Source organism: Hemitrygon akajei, chromosome 16 (assembly GCF_048418815.1).
Source record: "Hemitrygon akajei chromosome 16, sHemAka1.3, whole genome shotgun sequence".
NCBI classification, from domain to species: domain Eukaryota; kingdom Metazoa; phylum Chordata; class Chondrichthyes; order Myliobatiformes; family Dasyatidae; genus Hemitrygon; species Hemitrygon akajei.
The window spans coordinates 67,664,862-67,683,624 of NC_133139.1; the positions used below are offsets into that span (position 1 = coordinate 67,664,862).

At 39.8% G+C, this 18,763-nt stretch overlaps 1 protein-coding gene across 1 annotated transcript in view; it reads right to left on the bottom strand.

Annotated features, from left to right (window-relative positions):
- The window catches only part of LOC140739663 (adhesion G protein-coupled receptor E3-like), a 55,904-nt gene extending 43,619 nt beyond the window's left edge, over positions 1–12,285 (bottom strand). The window contains exon 1 of the mRNA XM_073068037.1: positions 12,262–12,285. Coding sequence (XP_072924138.1) covers positions 12,262–12,285 — 24 coding nt within the window. The remainder of the gene's footprint in view (positions 1–12,261) is intronic.
- Positions 12,286–18,763: the final 6,478 nt, after the last annotated feature.

Consider the following 18,763-nt stretch of genomic DNA (forward strand, 5'->3'; position numbering starts at 1 on the left):
TTGTAACCTCATGTTGATGGAGACATGTGGAAAGGTTCCCCGTGAATTCACGAATTAAGGCAGTAGCTAGCTTCGAGCCTACTTTGTGCTTGATCAGTACTAAATTCTCTAACAGAATCTGGCAACAAGGATGGGATCCCTATGACATGTGATCCCAATGAACCCATCAGAGAAGCCTTCATATCGTCAATATCGGACCAGCATGCCCGCCCATGAGACTTGTTTGAAAGATAGAGGTCAGACCGGGGTAGGGACCGGAGCTGCCCCATACCGGCCGGTGATCATCTCTGAGTTCAGACTCAGAACAAGACAGGCTTTGGAAGAAGAGTCCTGAGAGCTCTGATTAAAAGATGGTATTAAAATGAAGGCAATTAAAGGACGATATTAAAATGAAGGCAACTGAGACCTTGAGATTAGAACCTAGATCCATTGGCCAATGGAAAAGGGAAAGAAAATTATATGGAGAATACGATTGTATGTCTTTGAGTGTACATCTCTGTTTGTCTTAAGGGCTTACATCCTTTGTAGAGAATAGTTAACAGGCAGGTAAATTAGATAACAAGAACGGCAAACCCCAGAAAGGAAATCTGAAAAATAATTCTGAATCAACACCACACGCCAGGACTTGGTCTGCTGATCCCTTAACGACAACACCCACAAACAGGAATACCCGATAGAAGATAGAAACAATATATGAAGACGGAGCAGCTCTTAGGGGACCCGTTTGCTCCCCAGGGTCGCCCGCGGACAAGATTTCCTTGGAAACGGAAGATAGCAGGTACTCTAACTCTCTCCAGGGATCTCTCTGGGTGGAGTGGTGAGGATTGGTTTTATGGCAGACCCTTTGATCTAAAAAAAGATTCAATATTCCAGACTCACTCCCCTAACTGACGCAGCCCCAGACTCACTCCCCACTGTTCACTACGCACCCTAGACTGGGCCAGCTCCAGACTCACTCCCCACTGTTCACTACGCACCCTAGACTGGGCCAGCTCCAGACTCACTCCCCACCATTCCCTACACACATTGCACTGACCCAGCCTCCACTCCCACTGTCCTTTACACACTCTACGGTGACCCAGCCTCACTCTCCAACCCCCACTGTCCCCAAAACACCCCTCACTGACCCAGCCCCAGCCTCACTCCTCACAATCCACTACCCACCCCAAAGTGTCTCGTTGACAGTCAATGATACTCAGAAACTTGTAGAGACACAAGATGTTCTGTAGATATTGGAAATCCAGAGCAACACACCTACAACTCAGCAGCTTTGTCAGAGACTGCGTAGGGAGAAATGGAGTTGATGTTTCAAAGTTTAAAACCCTTCACTAACGCTTTGAAACACAAATTAATTTTCTTTGCACAGGATCTCCCTGACTTGTATTTCCAGCATTGTCTATTTTGATTCTCAGCTCTCAGTAATCATTCTATTTTCACCTGTACAGGCCAGCTGAGTGTCTCCCTGCTTCTGGTGATATCCAGCTTTGCAGACGCAGTAAAAAGACCCAGCAGAGTTGCGACAGGTCGTGTTCACTCCGCACGCATTTTTATTCTGGCATTCATCCACATCTGTTGTAGAGAGGAAGAGAGGTACAAATATTACCAACACAGATGTAGTCATAGAGTCATAGAGGACTACAGCACAGAAACAGGCCCTGCTGCCCATCTAGTCTGTGCTGAACTGTTATTCTGTCAGCCCCATTGACCTGCACGCAGAACATAGCCCTCCATACCCCTCGCATCTATGTACTTATTCAAATTACTGTTAAATGTTGAAATTGAAACTGTTTCCAATACTTCCACTGGCAGCTCGTTCCACTCTCACTCCACCCCTCTGAGTGAAGATGATGATAATGATTACTGGAAAGTGAATGGTGTATGGAGTCCCACAGGAACATCACTCAGATCTTTGTTCCTCATACTCTACATCACACATTATTAACCATTTCCTGAATGGATTCCCCTGGATCTAGCATCAGGGAGGCACAGTGCTGCATCTACTACAGATGCTGCTCCACAGGCCACAGCACCCCGGGTCCAAATGGAATTCAAGTTCCTCCGCAGCAGTTGCAATTTAGGAAATGACTTGTCATTGGGAGATCTCTCTCTAAAATGAACAAGTTGTCTTAAAAAGTCATCCATAATATCCTGGAATGACCCTCTGGATTCACGATAGGTGTTCGATGTTCGAGGCCTGGTGTTTGGTGAATACTGTCCCCTGGAATAAATGCTGACGATTGAGGTCTGATGGTCCAATCAGAAGTCCAGAAGTCAAGGCCCATTGGCTGGAGCCAGATCTGCAGATCTCCATGAGTCCACTGGAGAGGAAGAAACCTGGTGTCTGTAGGCCAAAGTCTGGTCCACTCGAGGCCTGTCCTGGGGTTAAAGGCTTGAATTTGGGATGCTGTGCTGGATTAGTAATGACCACAGCAGCTAAAACTTTCAACCATTTTGGATGTGATCCTAAAGGTTGTGTTGCATCGTTTCCTGTTTCCAAAGTTTTATGCACACTTGACAAATAATCCAGAATCTTGAAACCTGAATCTCAAGGATGGAAATATGGTGACCTTGCTTAGTCTAGCCTATGTGATAAGGACCACCAATGTGGTAACTCACAAACTCCCCATGAAAGGATCTGGAAGTCAAGCAATGAATGCCTTTTACTGATGTAATTGAACCTTATAAACCTGTGAAGTCTATCACCACAGCAAAGGGCATTAAACAGATGAAAAACACCCACTTCTGAAATGTTCATCTCCCTGATTTGGAAAGAATTGGGAATTCTTTCCCCATTACACAATCTGGCAATTCCCACCTACAGCCCTTTAGTGCATTTTTTCCAGAATAACTGCAGAAATACAAGTACTGTAGTCAGCTTTTAAGCAAGCTCTCCAGTGTGAAATGCAAATCAAGTCTGCAGAAAGTGCTGAGCAGATCAAGTTGTGTCAGAGTACAGTAAGTGTGTAGAACTGCACACTGATAAATTACAACAGAACAAGCCAATTCTGAAAGAAACAGCAAAGACAAGTGCAGTAAGAATCCTAATAATGTAATAATAATCCTAAGATGTTGGCCAGAGAGCACAAGGATGAAATGTGTGATGTGTGGGTGAAGGGTGACGTGGGTGCTATCTGACCAGGGTATTGTCTCTACAGACCTGAGCCTGTAGTGCCTGAAGCAACGGACACGTGATGGGTCAACCTGGACAAACGATCGACCCAAGTAGTGGTGGAGCACTACAGCATAAAAGAATGAACACACCTCTGGTGAGGTGTCTTGGATTTGGGCTCACCGCAGGTTAGGTTGCGACTGACGCTGTGGACCAATTGGGATTGGACACTCACAGACCTCCGTTGATACCCCTGCCCCCCCTTACCCCATCCCTATCTATAATTTTAGTCTGCTTCTCTTTCTCTCTCTTCCCCCCCCCTCACTACAATCTCCCCCAGCTCTACCTTTCTTTCTCTTTTATTTCCCATAATTCTCCACCTTCACCTAGCCCATTTCCCTCCAGCCTATCACTTCCCAGCTCTCTACTTCATCCCTCCCCCCACTTCTTATCCCCCCTCGACCATCCCATGTTACTTCACTCCTGATGAAGGGTTTCAGCCCGAAATGTCGTCACTACCTCCTCCCATAGATGCTGTCTGGCTTGCTGAGTTCTGCCAGAATTTTGTGTTTTTATTTATTTCCAGCATCTGCAGATTCACTCATGTTGCACTACAATCACCAAGATCCTTTTCCATAGTGAACACTGAAGCAAGGTATTCATTAAGTACCTCTGCTATTTCTTCCGGTTCCATACACACTTTCCCACTGTCACACTTGATAGGTCCTATTCTTTCACATCTTATCCTCTTGCTCTTTATATACTTGTAGAATGCCTTGGTGTTTTCCTTAATCCTGCTCACCAAGGCCTTCTCGTGGCTCCTTCTGACTCTCCTAATTTCCTTCTTAAGCTCCTTCCTGTTAGCCTTATAATCTTCTAGATCTCTAACATTACCTAGCTCTCTGAACCTTTTGTAAGCTTTTCTTTTCTTTCTTTCTTTCTTTTTAAATCTTTTTATTAATTTTTTAAAACATTAGTGAAATATGAATACAAAACGTTTGAGAGTACATAATTAATAGTTTAAATAAACAATCAGATATGTAATAATCAATATATAATGCCTCCCAAACTCATAGTATTAATGTAAAAGAGTCGAAAAAAAGAAAAAAAACCCCAACAAAAACTAAAAGAAAACTTTAAAAAAAACTAACCAACATGGGCAATTGCATAATGTTAAATACATACAGTAGTGCCGATAACTCCGAACCTCCATCCAAATAATTAAGGATAATAACAGTAAGGTTTAGGATCAGACCATTTAACTCATATGAAAATGTTGAATAAATGGTCTCCAAGTTTCCTCAAATTTAACTGAAGAATCAAAAACCACACTTCTAATTTTTTCTAAACTCAGACAAGAAATAGTTTGAGAAAACCACTGAAATACAGTTGGTGGGTTAATTTCTTTCCAATTCAGTAAAATAGATCTTCTAGCCATTAATGTAACAAATGCAATCATTCGTTGAGATGAAGCGGATAGACGATTATTATCTATCATTGGTAAACGAAAAATTGCAGTAAAAGGATGCGGTTGGAGATTGATATTTAAAACTCTTGAGATAATATTAAAAATATCTTTCCAATAATTTTTTTTTTTTGTAAACAAGGACAAGACCAAAACATATGAGTCAGTAAAGCAACATCAGAATGACATCTGTCACAGGTTGAATTAACATAAGAATAAAATCGAGCAAGTTTATCTTTAGACATGTGAGCTCTATGTACAACCTTAAATTGTATTAGGGCATGTTTAGCACAAATAGAGGATGAATTTACCAATGATAAAAAATTTTCCCATTCCTCAGTAGATATAGGACAATGCAATTCTTCTTGCTATTCCTTCTTAATTTTTCCTGATACATCTGGCTGTACACTCATAATCATATTATAAATGATAGCTACTAAACCCTTTTGACAAGGATTGAGGGCTAAAATTCTTTCTGTAATGTCCAATGGACATTCTTTCGAAAAAGACTTTAATTCATTATACAGAAAATTTCTAACTTGCAAATATCTAAAAAAAATGGGTTTTAGGTAAATTATATTTATTAGATAGCTGTTCAAAGGACTTAATGTTATCATCCAAAAACAGATCACGAAAACATGTTATACCTTTTGTTTTCCATAAAAGAAAAGCTTGATCTATAGATGAAGGCCGAAAAAAGTAGTTAGATATTATAGGACATGACAGCATAAACTTATTCAAGCCAAAAAATTTACGAAATTGAAACCAAATTCGTAGTGTATACTTGACTATAGGATTACTGGTAGTTATCTGTTTATTCATTTTGAATAATGAAAAAGGAAGTGAAGATCCTAAGACTGAGATCAACGAAAAATCTTGCACAGATTTACATTCCAAATTTACCCATTGTGGGCAAGCAGCTGTAGTCAATTCTTGTGTCCAGAATATTAAATACCGTATATTAACTGCCCAATAGTAAAATCTTAAGTTCGGTAGAGCCAAGCCGCCCTCCTTCTTAGGCTTCTGTAAATATTTTTTGCCTAGTCTAGGATTTTTGTTCTGCCACAAATAAGAAGATATTTTAGAGTCAACCATATCAAAAAAAGATTTAGGAATAAAAATTGGTAATGCTTGAAATAAATATAAAAATTTAGGTAGTATCATCATCTTAATGGCATTAACTCTGCCTACCAAAGACAAAGATAATGGAGACCACCTATTAACCAGTTGCTTAATTTGATCGATTAAAGGTAGAAAATTAATTTTAAATAAATCTTTATGTTTTTTAGTAATTTTAATACCTAAATAAGTAAAATAATCTGTAACAATTCTATATGGTACATGATTATAAATTGGAACATGCATATTTAATGGAAATAGTTCACTCTTATTAAAATTCAATTTATAACCAGAAAAGTTACTAAATTGAGCGAGCAAAGAAGAAATAGCAGGAATAGATCTTTCAGGGTCAGATATATATAATAACAAGTCATCCGCATATAATGATACCTTATACGTCGTCTCCCCACGGGTAATACCAAAAATATTGGGTGATTCACGAATAGCTATAGCCAAGGGTTCTAAAGCAGTGTCAAATAATAAAGGACTTAAAGGACAACCTTGCCTTGTACCACGAAATAGCTGAAAAAAAGGGGATCTTTGATTATTGGTAAAAACCGAAGCTAAGGGTTTATGGTATATTAATTTAATCCATGAAATAAATTTTGAACTAAAATTAAAATGTTGCATTGTATTAAATAAATATGGCCATTCGACTCTATCAAATGCTTTTTCGGCATCTAAAGAAATGACACATTCTGGTATTTTCGATGAAGAGGTATAAATAATATTAATTAATTTTCTAATATTAAAAGATGAATAGCGATTTTTAATAAATCCAGTCTGATCTTCAGAAATAATTCGAGGTAATATATTTTCTAATCTAATAGCCAAAATTTTACTAAAAATCTTAAAATCCGTATTCAACAAGGATATAGGCCGATAGGATGCGCATTCAGTAGGGTCTTTATCTTTTTTAAGAATTAAAGAAATAGAAGCTTCATAAAAAGATTGTGGTAGTTTACCTATACTTAATGCATCTTTAAAATTTTTACAAAGCCAAGGAGAAAGTATGGAAGAAAAAGATTTGAAAAATTCTGTAGAAAAACCATCTGGACCAGAAGCTTTACCCGAATTCATTGAAAAAATAGCCTTTTCTATTTCAGACTCCATAATAGGTGTGTCCAAAAATACACTATCCTCAACAGTTACTTTTGGAATATTCAATTTCCTTAAAAATTCATTTATTATAGAAGAGTCCTTAGTACATTCTGATTGATATAAGGAATTATAAAAATCTTGAAAGGCTTTATTTATCTCTTTGTGATCGATCGTCAAAGTACCATCTTGTTTACGAATCCTAGTAATCTGTCATTTATCCGAAACAATTTTCAATTGGTTAGCTAGTAATTTACCAGACTTATCTCCATATATATAGAATTGGGCTTTTGATTTAATTAACTGACTTTCAATCGAGGAGGATAATAGTAAGCTATGCTCCATTTGAAGTTCCACTCTTTCTTTATAAAGTTCTTTGCTAGGGGTCATTGAATAAATCTTGTCAATTGCTTTAATTTTATCAACTAGTGTTAATATTTTAGAATTAGTTTGTTTCCTAACTCCAGCAGAATATGAAATAATCTGTCCTCGAATATATGCCTTAAAAGTATCCCACAAAGTTCCAATAGAGATCTCTGCTGTAAAATTTGTTGAGAAAAACAAATCAATTTGCTGTTTAATAAAGTTGACAAAGTCAGGATCCTGCAATAAAACAGGATTAAACCTCCAACCTTTAGTATTAATATATGAATCCGTCATCTTAATAGATAACTTCAAAGGTGCATGATCAGATATGGTAATAGAGTCATATTTACAATCTATAACATCTGTAAGTAAATGGTGATCAATGAAAAAGTAATCAATTCTTGAGTAATTATGGTAAACATGGGAAAAGTATGAAAATTCTTTGTCGTTAGGGTGTAAAAAACGCCAAATTTCACAAATAGCTGAATCAATCATAAAAGAGTTAATGAGAGGCCGATTTATTCGGAAGAGTTTGGGTGGGCTTGGATCTATCCATCAAAGGGTTTAAACAACAGTTAAACTCCCCACCCATTATCAATCTGTATTGATTCAAATTAGGAAAGGATGTAAATAAACATTTAAAAAATTCAGGACAATCAGTAATTGGAGCATAAACATTAACTAAAACAACTTTTTGATTAAAAAGTAGACCAGTAATAAGCAAAAATCTACCTTGCGGATCTGAAATTGTTTCATGATGTATAAAAGAAGTTGATGAATCTATAAAAATAGAAACACCTCTTACTTTGGCTTGCGAATTTGAGTGATACTGTTGGCCCTTCCAAAACCTAAACAACCGTTGACTATCCACCTTCCTTACATGAGTCTCTTGTACAAAAATAACATTAGCATTCATTCTATGGAATACTTTTTCCATTTGATCGGATGATTTAAACCATTAGTATTCCAAGAAACAAAGTTAATAGTCCTATCCATATTGACAATATTTATTACAATTAACACATAAGTTTGAAAAAAAAGTTAACTCATGAACCCGGAAGAAGGAAGTAAGTTCAAGGAGAAACCGGAAGTCACGGCACTGCAACCATTTTTGTAGTTTCATATAAGCCCATGAAATAAAACTAAGCAGAAAGCAGGCAAAAAGAAAAGAAAAAAGAAAAATCACCCTCCCTCCACCCTCAGAACCCCTGGAAAAAAGCCAAAAAGAGGCAAGCAAGCAATCTAATACTAAAATTACCCCCATGTCTCAAGACGGCAACTCAGACATAACAAAGTTAAAAAAAAATACAAACAACCCACATTATAAGAGAGGGTTGGTATAACAAAAGTTAAAATATAAAATTAGTATTATAAATGTATATAAACAAAAGGGTTAAAAAGGAATTAAAACGATAAAACCCATAAATGACTAATACTGGATTGGTATTTTAAATGAAAGTTTAGAACTTTCAAACACATCAAAACAGATATGACGTTCCCAGCACTAAAGTCTGTCGGGAAGAAGAAACGACATTTTTTTTTTAATCTTAATATTTAAATGTTAAGAGTATAAAAAAAGTATATATCAGCTTAAAAAGAAAAGCAAAAAGGAGAAAAAAAACCCTAATAAGTTATTTTCAACACTAATAGATTAGTAATATGGAAAAATAATAAAGTCAAAATAAACCAAGCAAAAAAAAAGCTTTAACCGTATATAAGAAATACATGTAAGCCATACCCAAAAAAAACCCAAACATCATTCTATAACAGATCCAAATCTATAGGCTAAATTACATTAGTCAGCCCAATAGAATGTCATTGTTCCAGAAAACTTTGAGCATCCGCTGGAGATTTAAACAGCCGAAAAGTTCCGTCCCCAAGAGTGACTCTCAAATGTGCTGGAAATAACAGCGCTTGCTTGCAGCCTTTCTGGTGAAATTTTGACATAACCGATCTAAAAGCCCTTCTTGCCCTTAAAACTTCAGGGCTATAGTCTTCCAGAATGCGAAATTTAAACTCTTGATAGCAAATCATACCCTTTTTTCGAGCCGCCCGAATCAAACGTTCTTTGGTATGAGGGTAATGGATCCGAAGAATTACATGTCGTGGATTCAAACTTGAATCAGACCGAAAGCGGGAAACACGGTGTGCCCGATCGATTACCGGGGGAGAGTCCAGTACCTCTTGACCCAAGACATCCATTAGAAATTTAGAGAAGAAAACGGTAAGATCACCGCTCTCAAATTTTTCCGGAATCCCAATTAATCGAAGATTTTGTCTTCGAGAGCGATTTTCCAAATCAGTAATTTTAACTTTATAACGATCCATCTGTTGAGAAGTCGAAGTTTGCTCTTCTTGTATTTTTTCAATTATATGATCTTTCTTGCGAGCGGCTTCTTCAAGAACCAAAATACTTGCTTGTTGTTTTTGTGATTCCAATGAAAGTGTTTGGAGCTTTTCTTCAGCTAATTTCAAACGTTCATCAAACTGAAAAAACTTTACGGTTATTTTTCTCTCCAGTTCTTCAAATTTGTCTTCTATAAGCTTCACAATTGATTCTAAAGTTATCGGTTCTTTCGTCTGTTTCGATTCTTTTGCTCTAGACATTTCAGCAAGTTGAGAATAATTCAAATAGTTAAAAAGAAAAATTCTGTATGTTTAGACCCCTTTAGAATAAGTATAAGAAGATCCTTTAAGGGGTGTTTGTAGGTTAAAAAGACGTAAAAGGTTTGGAGCAAAGCCTAGAAGCAGTTTACTCCATGAGCGCCATCTTGAGACCTCCTTTTTTTCTTGACTAGCTTTACTACAGCCTTTGTACACCACGGTTCCTGTACCCTACCATAACTTCCCTGTCTCATTGCAACGTACCTATGCAGAACTCCACACAAATATCCCCTGAACATTTCCCACATTTCTTCCGTACCTTTCCCTGAGAACATCTGTTCCCAATATAAGCTTCCAAGTTCCTGCCTGATAGCGTCATAATTACCCTTACTCCAATTAAACACTTTTCTAACTTGTCAGTTCCTAACTCTCTCCAATGCTATTGTAAAGAAGATAAAATTATGAGCACTATCTCCAAAATGCTCTCCCACTGAGAGATCTGACACCTGACCAGGTTCATTTTCCAATACCATCAAGTACAGTCTCTCCTCTTGTAGGTTTATCTACATATTGTGTCAAGAAACCTTCCCGAACACAGCTAACAAACTCCACCCCATCTAAACCCCTTGCTCTAGGGAGATGCCAATCGATATTTGGGAAATTAAGATCTCCCACCACGACAACTCTGTTATTATTACACCTTTGTTATTAATACTGTTGCTGCCAAACAAGACATTTCACAACAGATGTCAATGACAATAAACAGAAATCTGAATCTGATTCTGATGGAGTCATGTATTAATGACCGAGTATAACTGGGGTGACAATGGGCAGTGGGACAGTGAACAGGATGCCAGTAAATCTGCTCACCTTTAATATGGCCCTGAGAATGGGTTGAGATTGGGGCAGAACATAGTATTAATGGTAAGACTCTTGCCAGTGTGAAGGATCAGAGGGATCTTGGGGTCCAAGTCCATAGGACGCTCAAAGCAGCTGCGCAGGTTGACTCTGTGGTTAAGAAGGCATACAGCGTATTGGCCTTCATCAATTGTGAAATTGAATTTAGGAGCCAAGAGGTAATGTTGCAGATACATAGGACCCTGGTCAGACCCCACTTGGAGTACTGTGCTCAGTTCTGGTCGCCTCACCACAGGAAGGATGGGGAAGCCATAGAAAGGGTGCAGAGGAGATTTACAAGGATGTTGTCTGGATTGGGGAGCATGCCTTATGAGAATACGTTGCGTGAACTCAGCCTTTTCTCCTTGGAGCGAAGGAGATGAGAGGTGACCTGATAGAGGTGTACAAGATGATGAGAGGCATTGATTGTGTGGTTGGTCAGAGGCTTTTTCCCAGGGCAGAAATGGTTGCCACAAGAGGACACAGGTTTAAGGTGCTGGGGAGTAGGTAAAGAGGAGATGTCAGGGGTAAGTTTTTTACTCAGAGACTGGTGAGTGCGTGGAATGGGCTACCGGCAATGGAGATGGAGGCGGATAAGATAGGGTCTTTTAAGAGGCTTTTAGATAGGTACATGGAGCTTAGTAAAATAGAGGGCTATGGGTAACCCTAGGTAATTTCTAAAGTAAGTATATGTTCGGCACAGCATAGGTAAGCCCAGTAATTTCTAAGGTAGGGACATGTTCAGCACAACTTTGTGGGCCAAAGGGCCTGCATTGTGCTGTAGGTTTTCTATGTTTCTATGTTTCTATCACATCTCAGTCCCAATAGCTCTCCCAGCCCCTCCACTGAATGGGCTCCAAGAGTAAGATGTTGTTCCATGTGGGAATTTGGGATGCAGGATTGGAGTAGTAATGACCACAAGAGCTAAAACTGTCAGTCCAATCAGACACCGTTCTCAAAGTTGTGTTGCATGATCTCCTGTTTCCAAAGGACCTGTTTAGTGAATAAATTCTTGTCCATGTATCTAAAAACATTTGGAAACAATGATAACACAAATAAAACCCAGTTGTTTACCAACCACACGATTTACACAATGCAGATCCTGTGAGTTAATTCTTTAATTCCAAGAATATCTTCAAGACAATCCAGGAATTTTGATAACACCCACACAGCCTTGTGATTAATTCTCACTTTCATGGTGATATAAAGTCTCTACCTTCACAAAGCACCCCTGCAGTGAGGCTGACTGTCACTGGAGATGCCTGAAAACCTGCATTGCAGTTGCACAGGTAGGAACCCGATGTGTTGTAACAAGTTGTGAGGGGGTGACACGGAGAGGCTTCACACTCAATGATATCTCCTACTCATCTCTCACTTTCAGTGGCCAATGGTGTGGCTTTAGTTCACATGGACCAAACTACATGTGAACTTTGGTGGGACCTGATGAAGACACCTTGCTTCAATTCTGTCCTGATCATCTCTCTCACCTTTTCTCCAGTCCATCAACAATTGCATACAATCATACAGAAATGAGAACATTATCATTTTCGATGCCAGTTTCAAAGCTGCTCCTCTTTTCTCATGGTCCATTGCTGACTCTTACCCTCCTTCTCACGATCACATCCATGTCCGCATGAATTACTCAGCTCCTCACTGAACCTGCACCTAGAGGGTGACTGTTTAATTCACAGTCTCTAACACATTCACAACTAATAATTCAGAACTTGAATTTTATTCTTGACTTCATAGTTATTTAAAGTCCTCACCTTCACAGCCCTGATTGATTGCATTGTACCCATCCTTGCATACACACTTGTAAGAACCAACTGTGTTCCAACACTTTTTGCGAGGTCCACATGAAGTCGTTTCACATTCATTGATATCTGTGTAAAGAGGAAAAATTCTTTACAATCGTAAACATTTTGCTCTCCATTACAAGTGGATTCTACTGTAGTTGGTGGAATTTAGAAAATTACATCCGGGTGCCACGGTAACAAGCGGATAGCCCAACGTTATTACAACTCAGTGCATTCCGAAGTTCAGAGATCAATTCTGACACTGTCTGGGAGGAGCTTGTACATTCTCCCCAGGAGTGTGTGGATTTCCTCCAAGTGTTGTGGTTTCCTCCCAATTTCCAAAGACGTAATGGTTGTAGGCTAATTGGTTATTGTAAAATGTCCTGTGATCAGGCTAGGGTTAAATAGGTGGGTTGCTACAGTGTGGCTCATTGGACCATAAGGCCTGTTCCATACTATATCACTAAGTAAATAAATAACATTAAAGTTGACTTTTGTAGTGATGTGAATTTTAAAAAGTGCCAGATTGTCTTCAAAACCATTTGGTTCACACATACCCTTCATGGAAGGCCACCCACTGTCCTCACTGGTCCATGGGTCAAGTCCAGACCCACCAATGTGCTTGACATATACATATCGATCCCATCTTCACACCAACGATCCCCCCCCCCCCCAAATTAAATGCAGCATCTCCAAATTTGTGGATGACACGAAGCTGGGCGGCAGTGTTAGCTGTGAGGAGGATGCTAAGAGGATGCAGGGTGACTTGGATAGGTTAGGTGAGTGGGCAAATTCATGGCAGATGCAATTTAATGTGGATAAATGTGAGGTTATCCACTTTGGTTGCAAGAACAGGAAAACAGATTATTATCTGAACAGTGGCCGATTAGGAAAAGGGGAGGTGCAACGAGACCTGGGTGTCATTGTACACCAGTCATTGAAGGTGGGCCTGCAGGTACAGCAGGCGGTGAAAAAGGCAAATGGTATGTTGGCATTCATAGCAAAGGGATTTGAGTACAGGAGAAGGGAGGTTCTACTGCAGTTGTACAAGGCCTTGGTGAGACCGCACCTAGAGTATTGTGTGCAGTTTTGGTCCCCTAATCTGAGGAAAGACATTCTTGCCATAGAGGGAGTACAAAGAAGATTCACCAGATTGATTCCTGGGATGGCAGGACTTTCATATGAAGAAAGACTGGATCGATTAGGCTTATACTCACTGGAATTTAGAAGACTGAGGGGGGATCTTATTGAAACATATAAAATTCTAAAGGGATTGGACAGGCTAGATGCAGGAAGATTGTTTCCGATGTTGGGGAAGTCCAGAACGAGGGGTCACAGTTTAAGGATAAAGGGGAAGCCTTTTAGGACCGAGATGAGGAAAAACTTCTTCACACAGAGAGTGGTGAACCTGTGGAATTCTCTGCCACAGGAAACAGTTGAGGCCGGTTCATTGGCTATATTTAAGAGGAAGTTAGATATGGCCCTTGTGGCTAAAGGGATCGGGGGTATGGAGAGAAAGCAGGTACAGGGTTCTGAGTTGGATGATCAGCCATGATCATACTGAATGGCGGTGCAGGCTCGAAGGGCTGAATGGCCTACTCCTGCACCTATTTTCTATGTTTCTATGTTTCTATGAATACTGTGTAGCACTACCATTACGTTAAATCAACTGGTTAAAAAGGCATATGGTGTGTTGGCCTTCATTAGTTGGGGATTTGTGTTCAAGAGATGTGAGGAAATGTTGCAGCTCTATAAAACTCTGGTTAGACCACACTTCACAATCATCCATACTGGAATTTATGTATTTCCTGGAGTGGTACTCATTGAGGGGTGTATGGGGTGTCTAGGGAGGGGTAGCACCTCTGATGGGGAGGGGGGTGTGCTGTGCCCTTTTTCAGGGCAGCTCATCCATCTTTGGTCCCCACCTGGCACTCAGCTCTCACCTGTGGCTCCAAGTAGCTGTAACACACGCAGAGGCCACGCCCTGGTAAACCGTCTCGGCAGACGGGCCAAACCAGGTGAGGGTAGACGACGGGTCTTCGACCCTCGGTGAGGTAGAGGATCTGTCTGACCCAGTGTGTGAAGTCTGGCCCTGGCAGATTGAGCGGAGGAGACCAATTAATGGTCCAACGGTCAAGAAGGCGGCCAGCAGGTGTTGGTGGAGCGCTAAGAGCATGACAAGACATGTAGACATCTTGATCATCCACCGCAAGAGGTGGTGATCTCTTTAAACTCACCCGGCAGAAGGCAAAAGCAAACCACCGCTGTAACCTGCCACGTACATGATTGCCCAATATGTCGGAGCGGCGTGGAGGCGACCTAACGATGACAACGTACTCATTGAGGTCTTCTGCTGCTGTAGGTCATTCACTTAAAGGTTCAATATATTGTGCATTCAGAGATGTCCTTCTGCACACCATTGATGTAACACATCGTTATTTCAATCACTGTCACCTTCCTGTCCGTTTGAACCAGTCTGGCCATTCTCCTCTGGCCTTTCTGTTGTGTATTTAATATTTCAGAAATATTTGAGTAATATTGTAAATATATTCTTTGATTAAGTGTTCTGGATCATTTAAACGAAACAAAATGTACACGTGTTATCCCTGGCTCTGTCTCCGTGGTTTTGCTTTTAATTAGTTTTATGTTTCAGAGTTACAAAACATAACACTTTCTCATTACAAGGTGTTTTCACTCACAGAACTGCCAATCACTGGATGCTCTAGAGTCTTGTGTGTGAAAATCCAGGAGATCAGCAGTTTCTGAGATACTCAAACCACCCCGTCTGGCACCAACAATCATTCCACAGCCAAAGTCAGTTACATCACATTTCTACCCCATCCTGACATTTGGTCTGAACAACAGTTGAACCCTTTGACCATGTCTGCATGCTTTTGTGCATTGAATCGCTGCCACATGATTGGAAGATTGGACATTTGCATTAATGAGCAGGTGTACATGTGTACCTAATAAAGTGGGCACTGAGTGTACATTCATTGACACCATTAATTGGACTGTATCATCAACTTAAACCTCAACCAAACTCAGTCACCTGAGGGAATTTAAAACTCACCATAACATTTGTTTAGTGATGGATCAAATTGATAACCCGGTTGACAGCTGTGATTTTGGGACAGAATGTCTCGGAACATACCACAGCACAAGATAACTAGAAGAAAGAAAATGAGGCAGTTAAACGTTTGTTCCGCCATTTTTATTCCTTCTCTCCTGAAACACAGCACCCCAATACTGAACATAACCAGGGCTGATGACAGCTATGGGAGGGAGAGAGAGTTAATAGCCCCACCTCCTGAGATGGGTAAAACCAGTCCTTGGATTGATGGCGTTGAACACAGAAGTGTCAGTGCTTTGTTCTCAGTGACCAAAATCCAGCCACCGGTATTGACTTCTGACACTGGTGTCCAAAGCTCACATGACTCCACATCACCTGTTGAAGTTATCTACACTGGGTCGAGAGGATGATGGTTATAAGGTAATAACTTCCTGAAACTGGTGGCATGAGAAATAAGTTTGCCTTCATTTGCACATTGGTTGTTTGTCAGTCTTTGTTTATGTAGAGTTTTATGTAAATTTTACTGTGTTGCTTTATTTTCTCATAAAAGTCTTCAAAAAATAAATCTCAGGATAGTACATGGTAACTTATATATACTGTGATAATAAATTTACTTTTAACTTTGAAGTGATAAATATTAACTAATACCCAAACAAGGTGTTATGAGATAGAATTTGTGAGTTCATGGACATTTCAGAAATCTAATGACAGGACTGATGGCAGCTGTTTGGAAAACATTGAGTGTAGGTCTTCAGGCTCTGTACTGCTTTGTTGATGGGACTATTGAGAAGAGGGGAAGTCCTGGATGGTGAGATACAGGAACCTTAGATCCCACAACACCAGGTTCAGGAACAGTTATTACCCAGCAACCATCAGGCTCCTAAACTACCAGGGATAACTTCACTCTCCTCAATGATGAACTGATTCCACAACCTGTTGACTCACTTTCAGGAACTCTACATCTCATGTTCTCTGTATTATATACTTACTTTTTTTTATTATTTGCATGATTTGAACTGTTTTGCAGATTGGTTGTTTGTCATTCTTTATTATTTATAGTGTTTCATAAATTCTATTGTATTTATTTATGTTCCAGTAAATGCCTGCAAGAAAATTATTTCCAAGGTAGTATATGGTGACATATGCTTACTTTGATAATAAATTTACTTTGAGCTTAAGATTTCCAGTTTAACTGTAATTTTCTCTCAACTGTCAACAAAGGAACTAATTATTTTCTGTCACATCCCTCCAAAAGATGACCTCCAACGATTGGAGTGTTACACCATTGGACTTGCCAGCAAGCTCCACTGCATCAACATGAACATCAACATATCCTGGGCTCAATACAACCAATGTGCAAATGAAAGCAAACTTCAGTCATGAACAAAGCACATCAGTAGCTATACTTTGTTAGGAGTTTGAGGACATTTGGTATGTCAACAAAGACTTGCAAATTTCTATGGAGGAGAGTAGTCCGACTGGTTGCATCACCGCCCGGTGTGGAGGCTCCAACGTACAGAATCAAAAGAGTCAGCAGAAGGCAGCAGACTCAGCCGGTTCCATCACAAGCACCACCCTCCCATCATCAAGGACATTTTCAAAAGACCGTCATCAAAAGGCAACATTCTTCATTAAAGAATCTCACCATTCAGGACATACCCTCTTCTCATTACTACCTTTCAACAACTGCAGTACTACGCTGTAGATGTTCTGCAATTCATTGGTGGCCAGCATACTATTCTATGTTGTACTCTGCTGGGGCAGCAGGGTGAGAGCAGCTGATGCCAAGATCAATAAGCTCATCAGGAAGGCTGGTTCTGTTCTGGGGGTGGTACTGGATTCCCTGGTGGTCGTGTATGGAGGAGGATGCTGTAGAAGCTACGGAGCCTTATGGACACTCTGGACAAACAGAGGAGCACCTTTAGTAATGGACTGATTCCACCGAGGTGCACCACGGAACACCACAGGAGATCCTTTCTCCCTGTGGCTATAAGACTCTACAACTCCTCCTCCTCAAATATGTAAGTACATGGTTTCTTTACACACCTGTATTTTGCACGATGACTTTTAAATGCACATTTGTATTATTTTTCATACCTCAATACTTACATTTTGTATTTTAAAGTATATATTTCTGACTGAACAATCTTGCAACAATGGTTTCCTTCAGGATAAATTAAGTTTTATCTTATCTTATTGGGAAGAGGTACAGAATCATAAAGGCACACACTGTACATTTTGGGAACAGCTTCTTTCCCACTATCTTCAAACTTCTGAAAAGTCCAAAATCCCATGAACACTACCTCATTGTTCCTTCTTTTTGTACCATGCATTTATTTTATAATTTATAGTAATGTTATGTCTGCTCTGTACTCCTGACATAAAACACAAATTTCATGTCATATAAGACAGTGATAATAAATCTGGTTCTGATTCTTCTGTGCCAATTTCTCAAGGATTCAATGCCTCAATTTTGCAAATATTTATCTATTTCCACCTTAAATATTCCTAATGATCCAGCCTACACCAACCTTGTGAATTCAGAGATCCAGGGATTCTCTATCCTCAGGGAAGAAATTTCTGTGCATCACAACATGGTGCCACAGGAGGTAAACTTGGTTTTCCTGGAATTTTTCTCCCCTGGGAGATAAACAGACAAAAGGAAATAGTTGCAAGATAACGGGATGGTCATTTCTCTTGCAACTAAAGCACGAGAAAATCTGCAGATGCTGGAAATCCAAGCAACAACCACAAAATGCTGGAGGAACTCAGCAGGCCAGGCGGCATCTACAGAAAAGATTAAATAGTCAACGTTTTGGGCCAAGACTCTTGAACAGGACTGGGAAGGAAGGGGAGAAGTCAGAGTAAGAAGGTGGGAGGAGGGGAGGAAGAAGTACAAGGTGGCAGGTGATAGATCAGTCTAAGAGAGGGGTAGGGGTGAAGTAAAGAGCTGGGAAATTGATTGGTGAAAGAGAAAAAGGACTGTAGAAGGAGGAAACTGATAGGAAAGGACAGAAGACCATGGAAGAAAGGGGGAGGAACACCAGTGGGAGGTGATGGGCAGGAAAGGAGATTAGGTAAGAGAAGGAAACAGAAATGGGGAATGGTGAAGGGGGGGCAATTATTGTAAGTTAGATAAATCGATATTCATGCCATCAGGTTAGAGGCTATCCAAAAGGAAAATAAGATGACAAAGGGATGCTGGAAATGGACCGAGTGAATTTACAGGCAGGGTG